The 18,949-nt window shown below is 51.5% G+C and overlaps 8 protein-coding genes across 8 annotated transcripts; 4 read left to right on the top strand and 4 right to left on the bottom strand.

Moving 5' to 3' along the window:
• Positions 1–111: 111 nt before the first annotated feature.
• On the top strand, positions 112–816 carry ASPACDRAFT_64013 (uncharacterized protein; the record flags this gene model as incomplete). Its single annotated transcript, XM_020203955.1, has 2 exons — positions 112–190; positions 263–816. The coding sequence occupies 2 exons, from the start codon at positions 112–114 to the stop codon at positions 814–816; spliced, it is 633 nt and encodes a 210-aa protein (XP_020052363.1).
• Positions 817–1,884: 1,068 nt separating this feature from the next.
• Positions 1,885–3,450, bottom strand: ASPACDRAFT_35503 (uncharacterized protein; the record flags this gene model as incomplete). The annotated part of the gene is made up of 2 exons (XM_020200127.1): positions 1,885–2,011; positions 2,051–3,450. The coding sequence occupies 2 exons, from the start codon at positions 3,448–3,450 to the stop codon at positions 1,885–1,887; spliced, it is 1,527 nt and encodes a 508-aa protein (XP_020052362.1).
• Positions 3,451–5,284: 1,834 nt separating this feature from the next.
• On the top strand, positions 5,285–5,871 carry ASPACDRAFT_1859789 (uncharacterized protein; the record flags this gene model as incomplete). Its single annotated transcript, XM_020197696.1, has 1 exon — positions 5,285–5,871. One exon carries the CDS (start codon positions 5,285–5,287, stop codon positions 5,831–5,833), a length of 549 nt encoding a protein of 182 aa, XP_020052361.1. The 3' UTR covers positions 5,834–5,871.
• Positions 5,872–7,700: 1,829 nt separating this feature from the next.
• Positions 7,701–9,656, top strand: cwc2 (active spliceosome conformation promoter CWC2). Its single transcript, XM_020196907.1, has 5 exons — positions 7,701–8,085; positions 8,157–8,347; positions 8,409–8,420; positions 8,543–8,621; positions 8,669–9,656. The coding sequence occupies exons 1-5, from the start codon at positions 7,750–7,752 to the stop codon at positions 9,182–9,184; spliced, it is 1,134 nt and encodes a 377-aa protein (XP_020052360.1). The 5' UTR covers positions 7,701–7,749; the 3' UTR covers positions 9,185–9,656.
• Positions 9,657–10,996: 1,340 nt separating this feature from the next.
• ASPACDRAFT_47379 (uncharacterized protein) lies at positions 10,997–11,374 on the top strand (the record flags this gene model as incomplete). Its single annotated transcript, XM_020201947.1, has 2 exons — positions 10,997–11,108; positions 11,175–11,374. 2 exons carry the CDS (start codon positions 10,997–10,999, stop codon positions 11,372–11,374), a joined length of 312 nt encoding a protein of 103 aa, XP_020052359.1.
• A 2,733-nt stretch (positions 11,375–14,107) lies between these two features.
• Positions 14,108–14,552, bottom strand: ASPACDRAFT_64009 (uncharacterized protein; the record flags this gene model as incomplete). The annotated part of the gene is made up of 2 exons (XM_020203954.1): positions 14,108–14,429; positions 14,476–14,552. The coding sequence occupies 2 exons, from the start codon at positions 14,550–14,552 to the stop codon at positions 14,108–14,110; spliced, it is 399 nt and encodes a 132-aa protein (XP_020052358.1).
• Positions 14,553–15,061: 509 nt separating this feature from the next.
• Positions 15,062–17,107, bottom strand: ASPACDRAFT_126283 (uncharacterized protein). The gene is made up of 3 exons (XM_020196906.1): positions 16,423–17,107; positions 16,280–16,367; positions 15,062–16,225 (listed from the first exon to the last, which is right to left on the bottom strand). Exons 1-3 carry the CDS (start codon positions 16,914–16,916, stop codon positions 15,410–15,412), a joined length of 1,398 nt encoding a protein of 465 aa, XP_020052357.1. The 5' UTR covers positions 16,917–17,107; the 3' UTR covers positions 15,062–15,409.
• A 792-nt stretch (positions 17,108–17,899) lies between these two features.
• On the bottom strand, positions 17,900–18,826 carry ASPACDRAFT_81696 (3CxxC-type zinc finger protein). The gene has a single exon (XM_020205934.1). The coding sequence runs from the start codon at positions 18,764–18,766 to the stop codon at positions 18,149–18,151; it is 618 nt and encodes a 205-aa protein (XP_020052356.1). The 5' UTR covers positions 18,767–18,826; the 3' UTR covers positions 17,900–18,148.
• Positions 18,827–18,949: the final 123 nt, after the last annotated feature.

Genomic DNA, 18,949 nt, shown 5'->3' with positions numbered 1-18,949 from the left:
GCTTGTTCTGTTCCTACAGACCTTCCGAAGACCAATTCCATACGTTCAATTTCGAAGTCTTTACCATCAGGGTTCATCTTACGCGTCCACTTTCTTACAGAATCAACCCACATGTCTCAGACACTCCGACCCCTCGACGAAATCATCGACGTCCCCGATTACATGTTAGAATATTGCTCCGGTGCTTGGCGTGAGTCTCTCTCCCCTTTCTATTATCCTATTCTTACCCACCCTAAACACGACTGACATGATATCCGCGCAGACATCGATTCCGCCGAACAACACGCCCTCAAATACAACGACTGCTTGTTTCTGCGAAGACATTACCCAACCTGGGGTCTCTCCAACAGTGTCCGGCGCAATTATTGTCCTGAATGCTTTTCTAGAGAAATTTGGCCCGAGGGGCGACGCTTTGCTTTCTACAGGGCTACTATTAGCGAGGCTGAAGCGTATGTAAAACGTCATGCTTACAACCCGGGACAGGATTCGGAACACCGCACGCGAGTCTTTGGGAGATACGCCGTTGCTATGAATTACATTGAGGCTGAGTCTCGGTGTTTTCGGAAGCGCGGGCCGACTGGTGGTTCTTTTGGAAAGAGACGGGGTCAGGCCCAGTCTGAAGCTCAGGCGAAGGCCCAGCGTCGGAGTGAGATGGCGGAGCAGGATGGTGCGCCTCCAAGCTTCGTGGCTGCTACTCGGCAGGGTCGTGCCCAGTCTGAACCTCAAGCAAAGGCTAAGAGTGGGAGGGAGGCGGCGGAGCAAGAGGATGCGCCCCCAAGTTATGAGGATGCTACTGGGTTGGGACGTCGGCGTTAGGCCCGTCTCTTATGCCCCGGATCAGGGCGCTTGCTACGGGAGGTACGGACATGCTAAGGCTTTGCTGCATACGCGGGGCGGTCACACACCGTACTCGTTCTCCAGGCTAATGAGTCTTGGTGTATGCAGCTAACTCATCTTTGTCTCTCCAGTTATATGGTAAGCCAAGCATTCCTGGCGGCTCTGGCTAAGACGAACGACTTCCGTAGCTAGCCACATAGGGTCAGACGCAATAAGATTGATATAGCTCGAACCAAACTGCATTGAACTTTGAATGTAATTTAGCTTGAAAAGATGGCTTAACCTCACGATATGTAAGGGCCCTACCAGCCCTTCCAATCTTCGCGGATAACCGCGAAACGAAGTCACATTGCAGGCCTGAGGCACTTATCACGTGCCTGCTAAAGCGAGCAGACAGCGGCTGCCTTGCGAATTAGGCAGAAGAGCAACAATACTACCTACTGCGAGCCGACGGACTCCGACTCAACGGAATGCAGAGGTTTACTAGGTGGTACTTATGCGTCCATCAACATGGAACTTGATATAACGGACCTTCTTGAGGCGCAATGAATATCAGTAAGATCCTCCAGTTGTAGTACTATGTAGCCAGATTTTATCCGAATGTTTCCTATCCGGTGATATCCGGTAATATCTGGTGATATCTGGTGCGCTTGCTTTCAGCAGGAAAGAAGCCCTCTGGGGTGGGTTGAGTCAGAGCTGTTGCCAGTGGTGCATATGATGAGCGTGGTTGCACCGCTCGGCCAAAAGAATGTCAAGACAGTAATCTAGCTGATTGTTTGCTCCAAAGGATCCTTCCCCAAGACATAGGACTGTTTATCAGGCCGATGATCTGAACTATCCGTCTGTTGTAGTACACAAGGATTTATAAGGCTCATAACCTGATGGCAGTGTAAATCTATCTTTGCATTCTCGCGCTACACGGGCGAGTCTAGCTAGGTCTAACTGTAGGCTGTGAGAGCCAATAACTGACTGCAATAAGGCGGCAGAATTCTGTCATGAATACAGGCCCAGAGGTCACACCAAAAGTAGAACACCCTACCAATCTACTCAACCAGGGAATGGTATGATAATGTCCGCCCATGTCCCGACATATGCATCCGGCGGCTGATAGGCCAGTGTGCGGAACATTGCCACAAGCAGATATACCCTCGCCACAGGATATAGCCATACTAGACTTCTCATGGCAAAGTGCGAGACCCGGAGCGTTAACCACAAAACTTGCTTCCAAAAAAGTTCCCAAGCCTGAGAATCGCATTCGAACCGGTCGTATAGATAGTAGAGTACGCGGGGCAGAGTAATCGCCAGTGGAGCACAGGTGCAGTAGACAGCCGCAAATCTCCAGAAAAACTGCTCGGTATCCGAAGGAAAAGGAAACCTCCACGCAATGAGATGAATTCCGCCGAATAGGGAACCTCCGAGCAACACCCCAAGTAAGACAGGCATGGCTAAAAAGTCAGGTATGCATGCTATCCCGAATACAGGCGTGGCTACTAGCGTCTCCAAGACAGGCGATACTAGGGAAACAATCTGTTGCCGGAATGTTCGGCTCTGCTGGCTCAGATCCGTCATTGACGCTGACTCTCCGTGACCAAGAGCCTCGAAAACTTGCTCGCCTCCGCCTCGAACCTCGAGAATTGTGATAGGAACCTGGACCCCTTTGGGTTTGTTCCAGCTGAGCACGTATGTCACCACGGCACAAGAGGCAAAAGCAACCACACCGATTTCCAAAGGGGCTACTGCTAGACGCGTTGCACCCCGCACAGCTATCTGGATAACCATCCAAAGGATCTGCCAAACCGTGATCAATCGTAACAGCCAGTCGGCTTTCGACCGGTCCTGTAGCTCCTTTTCGGTAATATCGGACAATTGAAAGAGAACGTTCTCTCGACGAAGCTGCAAGATGTCACGGCCGCTGAGAAAGTGGCAGTGACCCAGCCGTGCGGTGGAGTGCCGGGTGGAATGCCGGGCCGGAGGGGGTACAGCCGTGATGCTGTAATTACTGTCCAATGATAATCTTGAGGCCCGCATGATCGCTCGTCTTGGGAAGATGGGGAGGGGATGTGGAAGGCCGTCCTCATTGGTGCTTAATTCGTGTAGTACCGGCTCAGGCTCACTTGGACGTGTGAGACACATTCCTAGTGGTCTTCGTCCAGATGATGCTGAGTTCACCCTCATCACAAAGCCTCCCATATTAGCAAACAGTGAATGAGTGATTGTCCACTCCACCTCATCCTCCTGGGCGCGTGTTTGCAACTCGTGGAGGTCACTCTTTGCTTCCCAAAGATCATAGCCATGCTTTGCGAGAAGCACCTCGGGCGCTATTATCGTAATCACGAACCACACAAGTTGACGTGTGTACTTGTGACTCCAGTGCTCGATCTTGCCATTGAAGCCGGGCACGAAATTCTCTCGCGGCCTGGGAATGTCCGGGTGCTGAACCGTCCAGGTGCAGAGGATAATCGTGAGAAGATTGGCCCAGAGAATAGTAAGGGTACCGCGCGTATTTGGGGCGGAAACATAATTCACTGTCTCCGCGGGAAGGGTGCAGTTTGTATCGAACTTGGTAAGTGCATGAGTGTAGGTGCAAAAGAGACTGAGAATAAGAATTAGCATTGTGTCTGTTGTGGACGCGAGCCTTCACGAGGGGTACGGGATGCAAAACTTGGATAAGGATTGATAGAACCTAGCTTGGGGATGGGAAAGGGAAATCTCGCCTGGATATTTAATAGCCAGGGCTACGCCAAACATTACCAAAGCAAAGCCCTGAATAAGGCTGGCTGCTAAATGAATCAATCAGTCCCAGCATCAACGGGAAAGCGCATATATGATAAAGGTATGTAGAGCTAGCTGCTCGTGTTGTCTCAAAACGAGAGTGCTAACTTAGTAGACACCCGGAAGAGCTTTTCCAGCAGGGTAGACTCCTGACGATAGATCAATAGCTGTTGCGCGAGGTCCGCAGTTTGCCATTTCTGCAGCTGGACTGACTTAAGTGTCGATCATTCGGTAGCTTGAGTCTAATTATCATGTCGACTGGCCAAACCTGGCACGTATATCACGATTTACTTTCTGTGGCAGGACCGAATTAACCTCTGAGAACTCATGATTGGTTGGCGAAGAGTGAATCTAGAGCCTCAGCCCCAAGTACATCTGTCAAACTTTAAATACCCAGGCCATCGTGGCAAAGGAATGGGCGACTTCCCCTCCCCTCTTTACTCTCCTTTCCTGGGATGTCGATAGATGCACGTTGTTGAAGAACACTCTGGAATAACCTTGTCCCGTCAGCCCGACATGATTGTTATAAGCAAGAGGACCTCGTTACTGAATGAGATGCCGGAGGCTATATGTCTATCAGCCTCTGGATCTACCACGCACAAAAGTAAAAATTCTAATGTCGTTCCAGCTACATTCAGCCAGGACAAGGCATGATTATCTTGAGTCTGCGAGGTTTCTTTGTGGAGCTCAAGTTGATTCACTATTTGTTGTGGTCTGAAACTGTAGGCGTTCAAATGTGCGAGACGATGGTCAGTCTTCAGACGCATCCTGTATCCGTGTCTCAGAAATTGGGGGAAAAAAAGAAAAGAAAAGAAAAGAAAGGGAAATTGGTCTGCACGTTGTGTGCATGATGAGGGTAACAAAACGCACAGTATAATGCCAGGCTAAGGTGTCGAGCAAATAATTGATCCTAAACATAAATCTTTCTTTGCCTGTATCTCTTCATCTGAGCAGTCACTGCACACTTTGGTGAGTTTCTATGTCTCACTTTCGCACACAGATCCGCTGGCAATATTTTTGTATTGGCTTATTTGCGCGCCCAGAGTCTCTGAGGATAGCTAAAATTAGCTATCGAAGTAGCCATCATCAAATCAGTGCTATGCTGATCAGTTCTGTAAGGATAGAAACGGTAATATTGAAAATAAAATCGAGACTAAGTTGAACTAGCCACAGGGATCCACTAACAGCCACTATGACAGTTTGTGTTATCTGTCGAAGAAACGCTATTGGGAGTCTGAATTTGGAAGGGCGAAATGTATCATATCTTGCCATGGGAATAATCACCAGACAGACAATCCGACCCGTGCCCGACCATGAAAGCATGTCACTCATCCCAAGTGTTCATCCTTTACCGTTGCCATGAGCATACCAATGCCGGCGCTGAAAGGAGGGCGTATGCAGACATAAAACAGCGGCATTGTCACGAAGCCATTGCCTTTGTGTGGTTATACGCCAAAGAAGCACTCGCTGCACGACAAAGGCGACAGCTTTCTTTTCTTTGCATTTGAACGAACCCTATCCCTATAAGAGGAGCGTGTCCAGCGCAAAATCGAGCCCCATCTTGACCATCCGAATATCCTCACCCTATATCTCTTCCCCAGATGGACATCTCCCGCCCCTTAACTTGAGGTATCTGACTCTTAACTCTAACAGGCCCATCTCTCCAGGACCCAAAATGTTCCGCCCCGACTTCTACTCCTCGCGCCAAGAAGCCGCCGTCCGAAAGTTCGCGCATACCCTCTCCTCGACCGCCACGGGCCGTTTCTTTGTCCACATCTGCCACGAGCTCGACGCCGGGAAGTCCCTGGACTGGGAGAAAGCCGCGGGGGAGCTCGGGACGACGTTCCGGGGGATGCGGGCGCGGGCCGTGAGGCCCCTCGTGCCGCGGTACGCCGGGCTGGTCTACGACGGCTACGACGGAGCGGTCCGGCTCTTCACCGAGCCGGCCACAGACGACGAGGACCCGGTCCCCTTCACGCGCGACGGACGAGTCGAGTTCCGCGTTCAGGATGAGAGCGATCGCGCGATCATATTGGAGTGGGCGGCGAGCTTGCCGGCGTGTGTGAGTCCTGCTGCTGCTTCTGGGGTGGGGCTAGAGACGAAGCTCGTGCTGGATACGGGGACGGCGCCCACGGTGAGGCATTTTGGGAGTCGCTGGGTTACCTGGTTTCATTATGCTGAAAGGGTTCCTGTCGCTGATGGGGAGGTTGAGGAGGAGCCCTGAGGAGGAGGAGAGGTCGTCGAGCTCTTAGGGGGTCTGGGTTTGTCTGGTTTGCGACTTGGAAAGCGCCCGCGCTGATAGCAGGTACCTAGTAGGCAGGTAGGGGTTGCAACTCTGTGACGGGCCTACGAACGATGACTTGGTTGAGCTTTTTGCGCAAAATTAGGTAGATAACTTACCTAGTGACTAGGTAGTCAGGCACTAATACGTATACAGTACGATCGGTCCTTCCAAGGAGTAGTCACATGACTTGCGCTTCCCCGGATGGCGAAGGAGGGTCTGGGGGGCCTGGGCGATACAAGGCCCCCACCCCCGCAGCTGCAGATTCAGGCCGTACATCCAGTTCAGTACACGTGTGTTTGTATATATTTGTAACGAAGGTGCTTGAAAAGGTGCTCAAACCATAGTATGAACTGTTAGTTCCTTGAAGACTTGCGTAAATACTCCCTTAAACAGCTGTGTTGTGTCGTGAAAAATTATTTCTATATTTCTACTGCTCAGCATAGTAGACCTTTCTACTTATATCTCCGTCTAGAGTTCGAAATATTCAAAAAGCCTACAGGGCAAACACAGCCCACGAGGATTTCTATAGCTCATATACTGGGTACAAATCGTTTCTTCCTTTACTACATTTTCTCTGATCGAGCGAATAAGTGAGATTCGTAAAAATTCATATCATCATTGGAATTAAATCAAACCCAGCCGTAGCTGATGGGGGCTGGGGGCTGGAGCCCCAGAACTATAGCACACTCCGGTCCCCCGTCAGCTTCCAAAACTGGAGGCCCTCAACGCGGAGAAACTCAAACTCACCCTCCACCAAGGTCTCCGGAGTCCAACGCAGCTCGTCGGGCTCCAGCCAATCGTCCATGAGATCCAGACGGTCGTTCAGCAGGGTCAGGATATCAACTGGGCTTTCGGTCACGTAACCTGCCGGCAGGATGACTCGCACAAGGACATAGTCCGGGGACGGTGCTTTGGACTCAATGCCCCAGATATAGTCTCTAGTCATGCCATTCACGGCATCCTGGAGCGCAGAGTGAATCTCCGGGCCCCAGCATGTGGTCTGCTTGGGGACCCACAGGTCGACGAAGAAGTGATCTCGAAGGAGATCCCTCCAGGTCTTGGGCGCATCGGTCATTGTTGTGCTATGATTGTCAAGAGTCGTCGCTTTACCTGGACAGTTGTGGTAGATATGTTGATGGGGTTTTGTGATGGGGGTATCGGTTCACTTGAAGGGGACGGGATGGTAGGTTGAGGGTTTAATATACCTGCGACACGAGCGGCAATTGACGCTGAAGCAAGTGCCATGTTGTGAAAGTCTCCAGAAAGATGCTTCATTGTAGGGCAAGTTGAAAGCAACCAAGAACAAGAGGACCGGAGGGTTATGAGATGTTTCATCTACTCAGTCGGAGGGATCCATTTCGCGCCTATCGGTGTTGGATTGCTCCAGAGATGCTGGGTTTGTTCTACTCGTGGGGCAAAAAGATCGTGGAGCCTTTCAAGTAAACCGTTGATTGGGAAGGGTAACCTCTGGGCCATGTGCGTAGTAGGTCTGCTCCATCGCGGAGATCTCCATAAGATTGGAGACACACCCTACGTTCTAGTCACCCGTCAAAATTGACATGATAATGCGAAAAAGATACTTGGATGTTGAGTATACATTTTATGCCGATACCGCCGATTTTCCCATAGCACTGCAGGGGCCCGGTCGTGCTGGATGGGATGGGGATAAGTTGAAGCGCATCCCGATATCTCGGGCCTGAACCGTAAGGCGTCAAATGCGGGCCGCGTTTCTCCGAGTACTGACTATCACGTGACCTGGTCACTCGCGGGCGGGAATCTCTTATCGTTGCTTGTTCAATCCCGTCGCCATCGCCGCAACGATCAACCTCAACCTCCATCCTTCAGAATCCTTCATCATGGCAGACACTACGACGGAGACCACGCCTCCCAGTGTGGCAGAGACCACGCCAACAGAGTCCACTCCCCAGCCTGACGCGGTCGTCAAGAAGCGCATCATCCGCAAGAAGCGACGCCCCGCGCGCGTCCAGGTCGAAGCCGACAAGGCCAAGGAGATCCAGGCCCAGTTCCAGCCCCAGTCCGGCACAACCTACAACATCTACTACAACAAATGGGCCGGCGGCGATCGGGAGGACTCTTCGCAACAGGCGGCCAAGACACGGTGCAATCTTGCCCGCGACTCCGGCTACACCAAGGCCGACGCGCAGCCTGGCGCACACATTTGTCTCCACTTTGTAAGTTTCGATAATTCTCATTACATCGGCGAAGAGACAGGTGCTAATCGTGTCGCGTTTATTGTTCTTAGGCCCGAGGACTTTGCCACCGCGGTCAGGACTGCGAATACCTTCACCGCCGACCGACGATTCATGACATCACCCCCCCTCAGATGGACGTTTTCGGTCGCGAGAAGTTCAACGATTATCGGGATGATATGGGCGGTGTTGGTAGCTTCTTGCGGCAGAACCGGACGATCTATGTTGGTAAAATCCATGTCAGGTACGGTCTTCATCTCATTCCCTCGGTCGCCTTCGCGCGCAGACGACTAACTTGCTTCCAGTGACGATATCGAGTAAGCAACCCTCCATGCCCTTTACACACTGGACAAACATTGGAAAATGACGAGATAATATCTGCTTCGCTGCGATGGGCTGGGATACACTTCTAGGCGGAGGCTGACCAGATGTCCGACAGGGAGGTTGTTTCGCGTCACTTCGCCGAATGGGGCGAGATTGATCGGATCAGAGTCTTGACTAGCCGTGGTGTTGCATTTGTACGTGCTTCACCGCCTTGGAATTTGCGTCGAGCTAACAGTCCTAGGTAACCTACAAAACCGAAGCGATGGCACAATTTGCCAAGGAGGCCATGGCCCACCAGAGTCTCGACCACAACGAAATTTTGAACGTCCGCTGGGCCACGCAGGATCCCAATCCTCTGGCTCAGAAGCGGGAAGCCCGCCGCATCGAAGAGCAAGCCGCGGAGGCTATTCGGCGCGCCCTGCCGGCAGAATTCATCGCCCAGATCGAAGGCAAGGATGCCCATGCGAAAAGACAAAAAACCAGCTACGACCTCGAGGGCTATGATGAGCCGGACCAGGTGCGCTTTGCTGTGGGCTTGCGGGGAACTGGAGATGATCAGCACGAACAGCTTGCACTGCCGGAACCGCAGGACCAGCACCAGCCGGAGGAAATGCCGCCGGCGCAAGTTGCGCAGGGCGGCATCTTCTCCAGCAGTACTCTGGCCGCATTAGGGGCTGCTCGCGCGTCGGTCTCGGCCAAGTCTCAGCAGGTCGCCTCATTACAGTCGCTGGTCGCCTACGACAGTGATGACGAGTGAGGCAGATGGGATAGATGGGCCTCGAATGATGACGTTTGTTGAGGACATTGGTCCCTATGGCAGCATCCGAGCTCATTGCCGATCTGTCCGGTATTCTTCAACACCCCAGCATCAAGTGCGGCCAATGTCCCTGGGTATGGTGGCCATGGCTTCCCACCTTCACACGTCTCCAGATACGCCGCAGCACCTGCTTCCAGCGACCTCGACCAATCGCAGGGCGCAGGCGCCAATCACAGACCAGGTGCCACATTTCTGGTCAGGCGAGCAACCTTGTCCGTCGGAGCGGAGTTGAAGTCGAGTATGCAACAGGCACAATGGGATACGCATACCAGCGGTTGCAATGCGCGGCCAAGACTCAAGTTTATCGCGGGACCAGCAGTCCAGTCTGTATCTGCTCTGTGCGCCGTGTAATATTAAGGTAGATTAGCAAAGTAGCCATTACAACCACTAGCTTTGACTTGGTTCTGTTCAGAGTCATTTCCGTATGCTGTCCTTTCATGATAAAACCTCTCTCCTCAAGAAGGGCGCTCATCCTCGAGGCCTGTTGCAGGTAGTTCAATACAAACCTGTGGATGCGGAATGGGGCACGAGGCACTTTGTAGAGCTGGGAAGAAACTGGTCGAGTGAACCAGATTCCCAGTGTGACTCCTCCATCGCATCTGACACCACGTCGGAGTCAGATATTGCGCTATGAATAACAATTGGAACATGAGGCTGCGATCTGCATGTAATGTGTAACCGATGACGACAGGACCGCAGAAAAAAAGGTCCAGCTATGACCAGATAACAGTCGCCAGTATCACAAGCTGGGGTGTAAGTGCATTATCCTCGACGTTTTTGTCTCAGTATATCTTATGTGTACCTGCAAGCAGCAGTGATAATGCTACCATTAGGGCACAAATCCTGAGCCGTAGCTTAGCTGGAAATTGTGCGTACTGTGGTAAGCACCGACTAAATTCTCTGTTGTCCTTTCCGACTTAAGGAACTGAATGGCATAGTTACAACGATATCAACACTCCTAGTCCTCTGGTAATCAGGTAAGAGCTCAGCTGCAACTTAAGATGGGGTCGTCACATCTACATATTAGCGAGCCCATTAGCAAGCCCACCCGCTATCACATACTCCTATATCAACATCATTAGCGGCAGTCTACCCTGCATCACCACATGCAAAGCTGAGTCAAATGAATGGCTATGATTACCTTGCAAGTTTCAGCTATTGTTGGGGGTTGGCCACACCCTGCATTGATCGACACTAAAGAGTCCATGGCAAAGAAGCACAGAGAGTTCGTCTTTCCCACCGGGGGGGAAACCATGCTGGATCACACAATGCTCGATTCAGTCTTCACAGATTGTATGAACGAGCTGGAGGCCGTCATAACGGGGTGGTACTATAGGAAGCACTACCATAAACACCGAGGGCACGGGGTACGCTTACATTCACCCATCGGCCTTTTTCTGTGAGAACTTCGGAGAGCCATCGACTTTCTCGGTGATCGTCAACTATAACCCACACTAAACGACTCTAGACATCCTCCTGCATATTGCTTTGCAACTAGTGTGTTGTGATATCAGCTGCATTCAACCTCGTCACATTTTTACTATTTCATAGTTCCATCATGACATCAGAGAATGCTTCTTGATATCCGAACTATGACTCCGCACTCCGCTCGAAGCTCTCTTTGAGGTATAAATATGTCCTCATCACGTCCCTGATCCCAGCATCACCATCAACCAGAACCATCCATCTCAACAGCACTTCAACCAAACTATCATCGTTTACAAGACTCAACCTTTTATCAATCAATCAGCCATGAAGCTCATCTCCACCCTCATCGCCACCACCCTGGCTCTCGCCGCCTCCGTCCGGGCCGCAGACTGCACCACGGGCCTGAACTACTGTTCCGGAGTCCTGGACGACGTCGGTAAGAGCTGAACCCCTGTCCACCACTCAACTGCATTTCTTACTGATCCACCGATCAAACGCCCAGATCCCAGATACAATGCGATCATGCGAAACTTGATCATACAGAGGAACGGCAACAACTGGTGGACGGACATCTCGGATACTCCGGACAACTACTTGTGGCACTGCGAGAGCGGTGGCGGACTCAGCATCGTCCGGGGTTGCAACTATGGCTGTGTCAACGCCGGGGCAGGGTCGAGTGATTACTGCAGATGGCAATCGTAAGATCCACGTCGGTTGACAACGTGGATCTGAGATCAAAGGTGCGAGCTAGGACTGCATGATGGCAGGGCGAGTTGTTCGGTCACTGTGTGTTTGCTTGGATTTTGCGTGGGGAATGGAAGTGGGGCGGTGCGTGTATTGGTGGGATGGTACTCGGTAGAGTATAGCAACCAATATCACCAGCTTTGCGACTGCTTGAAATCTATGTTACTACCGTTCTATTCGATCTTTGTCTCGAGGCCTGGCTCAGACTTGGGTATTGCAAGTGATTCTTGACATTTCATAAATGGCTCCTCGGGCTGTCAGCCTGATCACGTCCTCCATTGATTTTTGCTACCTAATCCTGATACAACACCACCTCACACTCAAGCTTTCTAGCAAACTATAGGTATACGCATGAGTCATGATCGACTGCACTTCTTTTATCCATGTCCAACCTTCAGGACCTAGGGAAGGTACACAAGGTACTATTCAGAAGCTGCAGGGCTCGGGTGCTGGATGCTTTCTCCGTGTGCTGCTCGGAGTGAGGCGTCTCAGACAGCCTTTCCCCGAGTCAGCTTTCAGGAATTGATTTGGTTGTGGAGGCAGTCGTTCGATGTTCGATGGTGTCGTGCGGTCGTTGCTGTCTCAATTTGATGGCACCTGCAAGAGAGGTGGAAGATGCGTCTTGATTCTGCTACGTGAGGCTATCCGCAAAACTAGCTAAGGCCTCCGAGGTGGGCAGCATAAACACCGAGGCCTTAGGGCCGCCGTCACAATGAATCCGGTGGCTTTCGTCATGGAGAATTCTTCAGATGATGAATTGGCTGGTTTTAAGGACATATTTAGCTAATTTGGAATTGTAGCAGCGGGCAAGGTCAAAAGCGCGAAGAAATCTGGGCCTTCGCTCTTTATCCAGAGATGGTCCAGTGGGTTCGCCAGATACAGAGGTAAAAGGCGGCTCGTGATTGAGGGACCAGATATCAGACTCTGGGACTAGGGCGAGAGTAGTGGCCGAGACTTGTTTTGAGCCGATATGGTAAAAGCCAAATTATCATGCTCAGAAGGTCTTCCCTCCTCCCCAGTTGTCCTGCCCTCCGGATCTTGGAACTATGCGAAAGTGTAGCCCTCTCGCTAGCTCGCTAGAACAGCGAAATGCCCCACAGCATGTAATAAGGTCTCTCTCTTGTACGTGTTGAGTAAACCAAGGGGGGAGAGCACAACTAATCCTATTGACCCTAACGATAGAACTAAAGGACGCAAGCTTTCACCCACCCATTCGTCCTGAGTTGACCCTGCCAAGGGCTTGCATTTTAGCTTCCGACTGGTGCAACAGTGGCACAAACCCCATCTCTCGGTCTCGGGAGATGCAACTTCCAGCCTCGTGTTCTTCTGTCTAGAATGACAGAAACGAAAAAATCCACAAGACCTCATACATTGCGAAGTAGATTTAATGCGAGAGATGAATCTACCCGAAACATGGAATCATCATCTTTCCACTAGGTCATCCTCAAAGCTTTCCGACGAGCTGTTCTCAAGGCATGCATAAATACACCTAGCTAGCTGTCGTATGCTCGGGGTCTACCGAATGATCATACTTATAACCTTCCCCAATCTAAGACACAACATTGAAACAGTGGTGGAAGAGTGACTCAAGAAGAAACTCCCACACAAACCGCATACCCAATCTGCAGGGTCTCGCAGCCCGACCCAATCGCGGGAGTCCACCCATACAGCTGCGCGAAGGTAATGCTGTACGCGCTCTCGATGGCCGCGCATGAATCCCCGCCGACCACCGTATGATACCTGTCGCAGTTCGCGGCGATCCCCGTCTGCGTGGAGCCGACACTCGTTGCGGTTGCCGTTGTCGCCGCCCCCTTGACGCAGTATGCGTATCCGAGCCAGAGGTTCGTGCAGATGGGACCAACTAAATCCATTTTTCCCCAATGTCAGTATCTGCTATTTTGGGTCCTTGACTAGGGGGGAAGCGAACTGCTGGGATTCCATGCATAGAGTTGGGCGAGGGTGACGCCACATTCGGCCTCCATGGTCGAGCAGTCGTCTCCGGACTCGATGGTGAAGACCTCTTGACATCCGGCTACCACGCCGGTTTGGGTCGGGGCTGCGGGGGTGGCTGTGGTTGCGGCGGCAGTCGTAGTAGTAGTGGTAGCGGACGAGGTTGCAGAGTCATCCACTCCAATGCAGACGGAGCGGCGGTCGTTCCCGGTGATATTTGTGTACAGCGCCGCGTCGCAGTCACCGGCGAGCCAGGGGTTACATGTTATTCATTTGTTTGCCGAGATGCTGAAGTCGGACTCGATCTCAGCGCATTGGTAGTCTGAGATTGGGGTTATTATACGCCGAATGGCTTGCAGGAGTTTTCTTGTCCTTCAGGTTCTCTGTTTCTCCTTTGAAACGTACCGCCGGCCATGTATCCAAGGATCTCCGTGAAGCAATTGCAGTTCGACACTGTGGTCGTCTCAGTGGCGTTGACTGGTAAACAAAATGAATCGCTGTCAACGCCACCGGTTCCTAATGTGTGAAAGAGTCAGAAGTGATTCAAAGCCGAATCTAGAGATAAGGGTCGTAGATGATAAGAAAAGATCGGCCATTCACGATAGGTATCGTTTGAAAGCGTACAATCGTTGTACCCAGGTTGCAGGGCGCACGTGGTCACATTGGTGTCCAGACTCGGATCCCACGCGAGTAAATCATCAGTGGTTACACCGTATGCGAAAGCGATGTACTTGCATGAATTTAGATTATATGTGGTGTCATCGTAGTTCCTGTAGGATGCGCAGCCGTGGTGGTGCCCGGTGCATTGGGGAGGTAGGTGGGTGTGTAGATAAAGCCCGGGTCGCTGGTGATTGTGGGGATCGAAGTGTCGACCGCGGGGAAGCTGGCGGTGGCCACCGTGATCCAGGGGGTAGTTATCGGGTAGCCCGAGTAAGTGCTTATGTCGCCGACAGCAGCAATGCAGTAGGCCTCGCCGAGCTCAAGGTTGGTGCAGTCTGCGTTGATCTCCGGATTCAGGAAGTAGAAATCCATTAGGGAGACTGAGTTGGCCACGGATACCAGGCTGCAGGTGTCGCCTTCCACTACCTAATGGGTCATATGTTACTTACCAGCAGGACGTCTCCGTGTTGTTGGTCGGAAATGCAACCCACGGTGTACCACTTGCCGCAATTAGTGCTAGATCCATTGAGAGCGTTCGTTGGGGCTAGCGCTGCAGGAGTGATAGTGGTAGGGTTCGCAGCTGTGGAGTTGCCGGACCTTCCATGGTGTGGTTAAGAGAACCTCCGGGTGGTCTATAGCTGGTATCAGCACAATTGCCCATCATGGGCAGGGTTGAGAGAGGAGGAAGTGGTCGAGTACCCTATGCAAACAATGTAGCCAATAGAATTCACAGCATTTTGGCAGAGAGACTCGAAGTTGGGGTTCCATGACATAAATTGTGGGACAGTCTTTAAAAAGCTTTAAACTATTTTTATTAATCTAGGGCTTTCATAAGATAATTGTCTCCACTTTTTTGAAGTTTATTTTACTAGGGCCTTGTAATTGAACGGGTCCGATATAGCTGTAATAAGTAGATATTAAAAAGGGTATTATTACCAGTAAGTAAAGGCTAACTGAAGAACAACAAAACATTAGAACTACCTTTAAAAAGAGGTAGACCCCTGTAGGATAACGAAGCAGATAAAAAATTACTCTGATGAATTCAATTCTCTACACAGCCAGGTTCGTGCTACGAACAAAGCTCTTTGGGCAGCGCCCTTGTGGCAAGATTATTCATAGGCTTTCTAGTAGATGCGAGCAATGCAGTCTCTCACAGTGGGATTGTTCTACGCACTGCCAGTGGATGGCACTGCAACCTAGAGAAACAGGGACACGCATCCAGTAAGACGTAAAATGCTGTGTCAGGGGATCCACTTTGCATGTCCACTGCTCCTACTCTAGAAGGAAGGCGATGCGCCTGTTTCTACAAGACAGGAGGGACCTCGACATAATATTTCTTCTCAATCTCTGATCCCATAATTCGCACGGAACAGCGGCCGTTTCTTAGGTTGCGGGGTGATGGTTTTCCGCCTGCCTTTTTGGCACCGATAGCCTCCCATTTGGCTGGGTTGGACCACTGGAGCTGGAGGATCTGCTCAGTAAGCTTTTGCCCTTGAGTCGGATCAAGCCAGACATTTGCCGTGTCTTTGATATTTCACCCAAAGCCTCGCGCAAGATGGACGATGATTTGCTCAGCTGGATGACAACCGTATGTGTCGTGATGGTCCCCTTTTCGATGACTGAAAGGCGCGGAAAGATGGTGAGAGCAGGTTCCTCCTGGGGCGGCCGTCCACTTTCTGGCTTGGCCTGCTTGGCCTCGTTTACAGTGAATGGAAGCCACCACTCCTCAGCTCCCGGTTGGTCGAAGTCCAGCTCGTATCTGCGCTTCGCGCGACGTATCGGGTCCCAGACGGCAGCTGCCCTGCTCGCAATCCTCTCCAAGGCCGCACGCACGGATGCAAGATGAGCTTCTGGGACTGACCCCTCCAGGTATGAGAGTACGCTTTTGACCACGGTGTGAATCATCTTCGAAAGATTCTTTTCCTGGTCTGGTGTGTTGATGGACTGCAGCACAGACCGGCAAAAAGATTCTTTCGCGCTGTCTGTCACGGCAAGGTCCAAAAGAACCTCTCGAATGCGCGTCTCCTCCGGGATGATATAGCATGGCTGGAATATATATTTGTCGATCTCCCGCGCGAGAAGGGCGAGAATAGATACCAAACGGATGTGTTTAGCTGGCTGGGTATTGGAACAGGGGATGGGGATCTGATGAAACTGAACCAGCTCGCAGCGTCGCAGATTTTCCCACAGTGAATCATTCTTGAAGTAATTTTTCAGCAACCTTTACCTCGACATTCGAATTCTGGAACATACCGAGATAGCTTCTGTGGAGAGATCAACATTGAGCAGCGGGTGCAGCTCTGTCTTGGCGAATTCCCAGAGAGCAGTGAATCCATCGATCCTGTGAGATTGATCAGTATACTCTGGCTGAGACTACCGATGCAGGGATCGCTCACAGAGAACTTTCATCGCCTTCAATATGTCCTGCAGAAAAGCTTTCGATTGTGCTCAACCTTGTGCGAGTCTCGTTCAACGATCGCTGAAGCTTCGAATTCTCCTCCTCGAGGGTTCTAGCCTGCGCCTTAGCGGTGGACAGACTGTCTTTCAGTCTTGACGCCTCCGTCTTGAGCTGTTCAATCGTCGTTTCAAGCTCTTTCACCCGTCTCTGTGTGCTATCGTGGGACTGTTTCTCTTTCGAAAACGTCTCGAACATGCCATGGATGACTATCTCCTTGTCGTTATTAACTTTCTCAAGATCTAAAACGTGCTTTTGATAATATGTCAGTTTAGTCAGTAGCTGACTGCTATCAGTAGCCACCGCCTGAACCATGTTGAATCCATCTGACGGAGTGAGATCCTTTAGTCGGGCAAAAAAGGCAAGAATGGCGTGCGGATCGAGGTCTCGGGCCTCAAATGTTGCTGATGGGCCGGTTGAGGTTGCGGAAGGCATTGTTTGCAGTGGAGGCTCGACTGATTTCTTTCGAAGAAAAACGAAATGAGTTGATGTCGACGGTGCATCAATATCAAGGTTTCGTCTTGGCTATTCTCCTCCCATCATTCTTATATTGAGTTGTGGGTGTGGACTTAGTCTCGAGGCCCCTCAAACCTGCTTCCACCACCTCACGGAGAAGTACTAAAGCGATTAACCTGCTCGGTCAAAACGGAGCTGTTGTGTCATGGTGTGTATGGTTACCGGGAGTGTGGCTCCCAACCACCAGGCGTCCGAGCACCCCTCCCTTGCAGGGATGCGAGTCATTACATTCACGCCAACAGCCTGCCAGACGCCACTCATAAATAGAATGAGGCGGTCGGGCGGACTTCATGCAACGTGTCGCCTGCCCTAAGGGCCCTTATCCTTCTGCCACCAGACGACGCCCACTATGCTACACACACTCGTCTTGGGATGGGTAGGAAGTCGAGAGACATGCCTCGCCTCCTCCTTTTGGAACCCACTCGCTTCGCCCGCTCAAACATGGCGATTCTGATTTAGTGAAGCAGACGCGCCAGCAACCTGCCGGTGGTTTCGATCACGTAGTCTGTCTAGCCCAAGACAGCTCATATTAGTCCTGCCCTGATACTGTGGATCGAACAGGCAAATCGTGTCCATGGCTTCCTGTCTATGGGTCATACAGACAATTGACCCGCTCTGCTTCCACCCTAGACGCCTTTGTAGGTGTCATTGAGGGATCCAGTCTCTCAGATCATAGGATCTGACTTTCTCATGCAAGTGGGTGGCAGTGTGCCGCGCGCCTGACGTTTAAGGACATGGCATAGTAGAGTTTATCCTGCATTTGAAAAGGGAAAAGGATTCTTATTGTGACAGAGTCCAAACGACCGTGTAGATCCAATCGTAGTTATCTTGATGCAATAAACCTGTTTAGTGTGTAAATGTTACTGCCAAGAGAATCAACGTCTACCGCTCGAGCTTGTTCGAAATGGATTAGAGTATACATTAGAGCCATTGGAGATTTAAAATGCCAGTCAACCCAAGCGATTAGATCACACTCTCTGAGAGCAAAATCGCAATCACAGTCGATCCCTTCATATAACCTATCGTCTGTCTGTCGGACTGCACTAGTCATGGGGACGTGCAAGTCCACCAAGCCAGCCTGACGGGGAACAATATAAACCACACGGCCGACACACTTCGACCCCGCTACCTCCGCGCATGACTAGATTAGTTTACAGGATTTCTGCCATCGATGCACACAGGTCATCCACATCGTCATCATCTTGGCGTTGTGCCCCTTCTATGCAGTGACCGGCCTTGCAGCCCTCGCACAAGTCGCGACTGTGCGGGCGCCGGGAATGGCCTTGGAAGTACTCCGGCTTCGACTGTCGAATGCCACTCCACTTCTTGAGCCGATACGTGATCCGTTCTGTGTAGGAGGACTCATCGAGGACGGGTCGGCTGATGGAACCACAATCCCGACAGTGTTGGTGATAGACGCGCGCGTTGTACTCGCGTGGCGAGTACAAGCGGACCGTGATGGCGATGATCTTGCTGGACCACCCTCCGGTCTGACAGAAGGCATTGCGGCAGACAAACCGCCCCATGGCCCTGGTGTCATAGTGCCTGACGACGCCCACGTCTTCATCGTTGGTATGGAATATGAAATGCAGACCCTCGTCGTCAAGGAGCGCCTGCACCTGTTCGTGCAGCGCGGGATACATGGACCATGGCTTTTGGGGCCGTGATCTTTTGGCAGCCTTCTTTTTGAAGCCCTGGGGTTTACTCGGAGAGGAGGGCACATTGGACGCTGTGTTCATGAGGCGGGTGGCTCGGTCTGGCTCGGGCATGATCGAAATCCGGTTTGAAGTGAGCTGTCTGACGAGGACTCTTTAATGAGATAGTAGCGGCCTCAGTTCTACACGGGGGATTATAGTGGGAGATCTGGACTTGGAATCTCTGGAACGGTCGCGGCAGTTGAGCTATATATCTTTCTATAGTTGGTGGATTTATGGCAGGGCCCCCAAAGACGG

This window comes from Aspergillus aculeatus (genome assembly GCF_001890905.1).
Source record: "Aspergillus aculeatus ATCC 16872 unplaced genomic scaffold ASPACscaffold_18, whole genome shotgun sequence".
In the NCBI taxonomy this organism is placed as follows: domain Eukaryota; kingdom Fungi; phylum Ascomycota; class Eurotiomycetes; order Eurotiales; family Aspergillaceae; genus Aspergillus; species Aspergillus aculeatus.
Note: the sequence above shows the minus strand (reverse complement) of the source record. Positions and strands in the feature narration are given on the sequence as shown.

Excerpts from the sequence above, each read along its gene's own strand:
- cwc2 (XM_020196907.1), top strand. The coding sequence starts at position 7,750 with ATGGCAGACACTACGACGGAGACCACGCCTCCCAGTGTGGCAGAGACC. Across the intron at positions 8,086-8,156 it reads CACACATTTGTCTCCACTTT|GCCCGAGGACTTTGCCACCG; the intron begins GTAAGTTTCGAT and ends TATTGTTCTTAG. Across the intron at positions 8,622-8,668 it reads CTAGCCGTGGTGTTGCATTT|GTAACCTACAAAACCGAAGC; the intron begins GTACGTGCTTCA and ends TAACAGTCCTAG.
- ASPACDRAFT_81696 (XM_020205934.1), bottom strand. The coding sequence starts at position 18,766 with ATGCCCGAGCCAGACCGAGCCACCCGCCTCATGAACACAGCGTCCAAT.
- ASPACDRAFT_126283 (XM_020196906.1), bottom strand. The coding sequence starts at position 16,916 with ATGCCTTCCGCAACCTCAACCGGCCCATCAGCAACATTTGAGGCCCGA. Across the intron at positions 16,368-16,422 it reads GAAGGCGATGAAAGTTCTCT|GATCGATGGATTCACTGCTC; the intron begins GTGAGCGATCCC and ends TCAATCTCACAG. Across the intron at positions 16,226-16,279 it reads TCTCCACAGAAGCTATCTCG|AATGATTCACTGTGGGAAAA; the intron begins GTATGTTCCAGA and ends AATTACTTCAAG.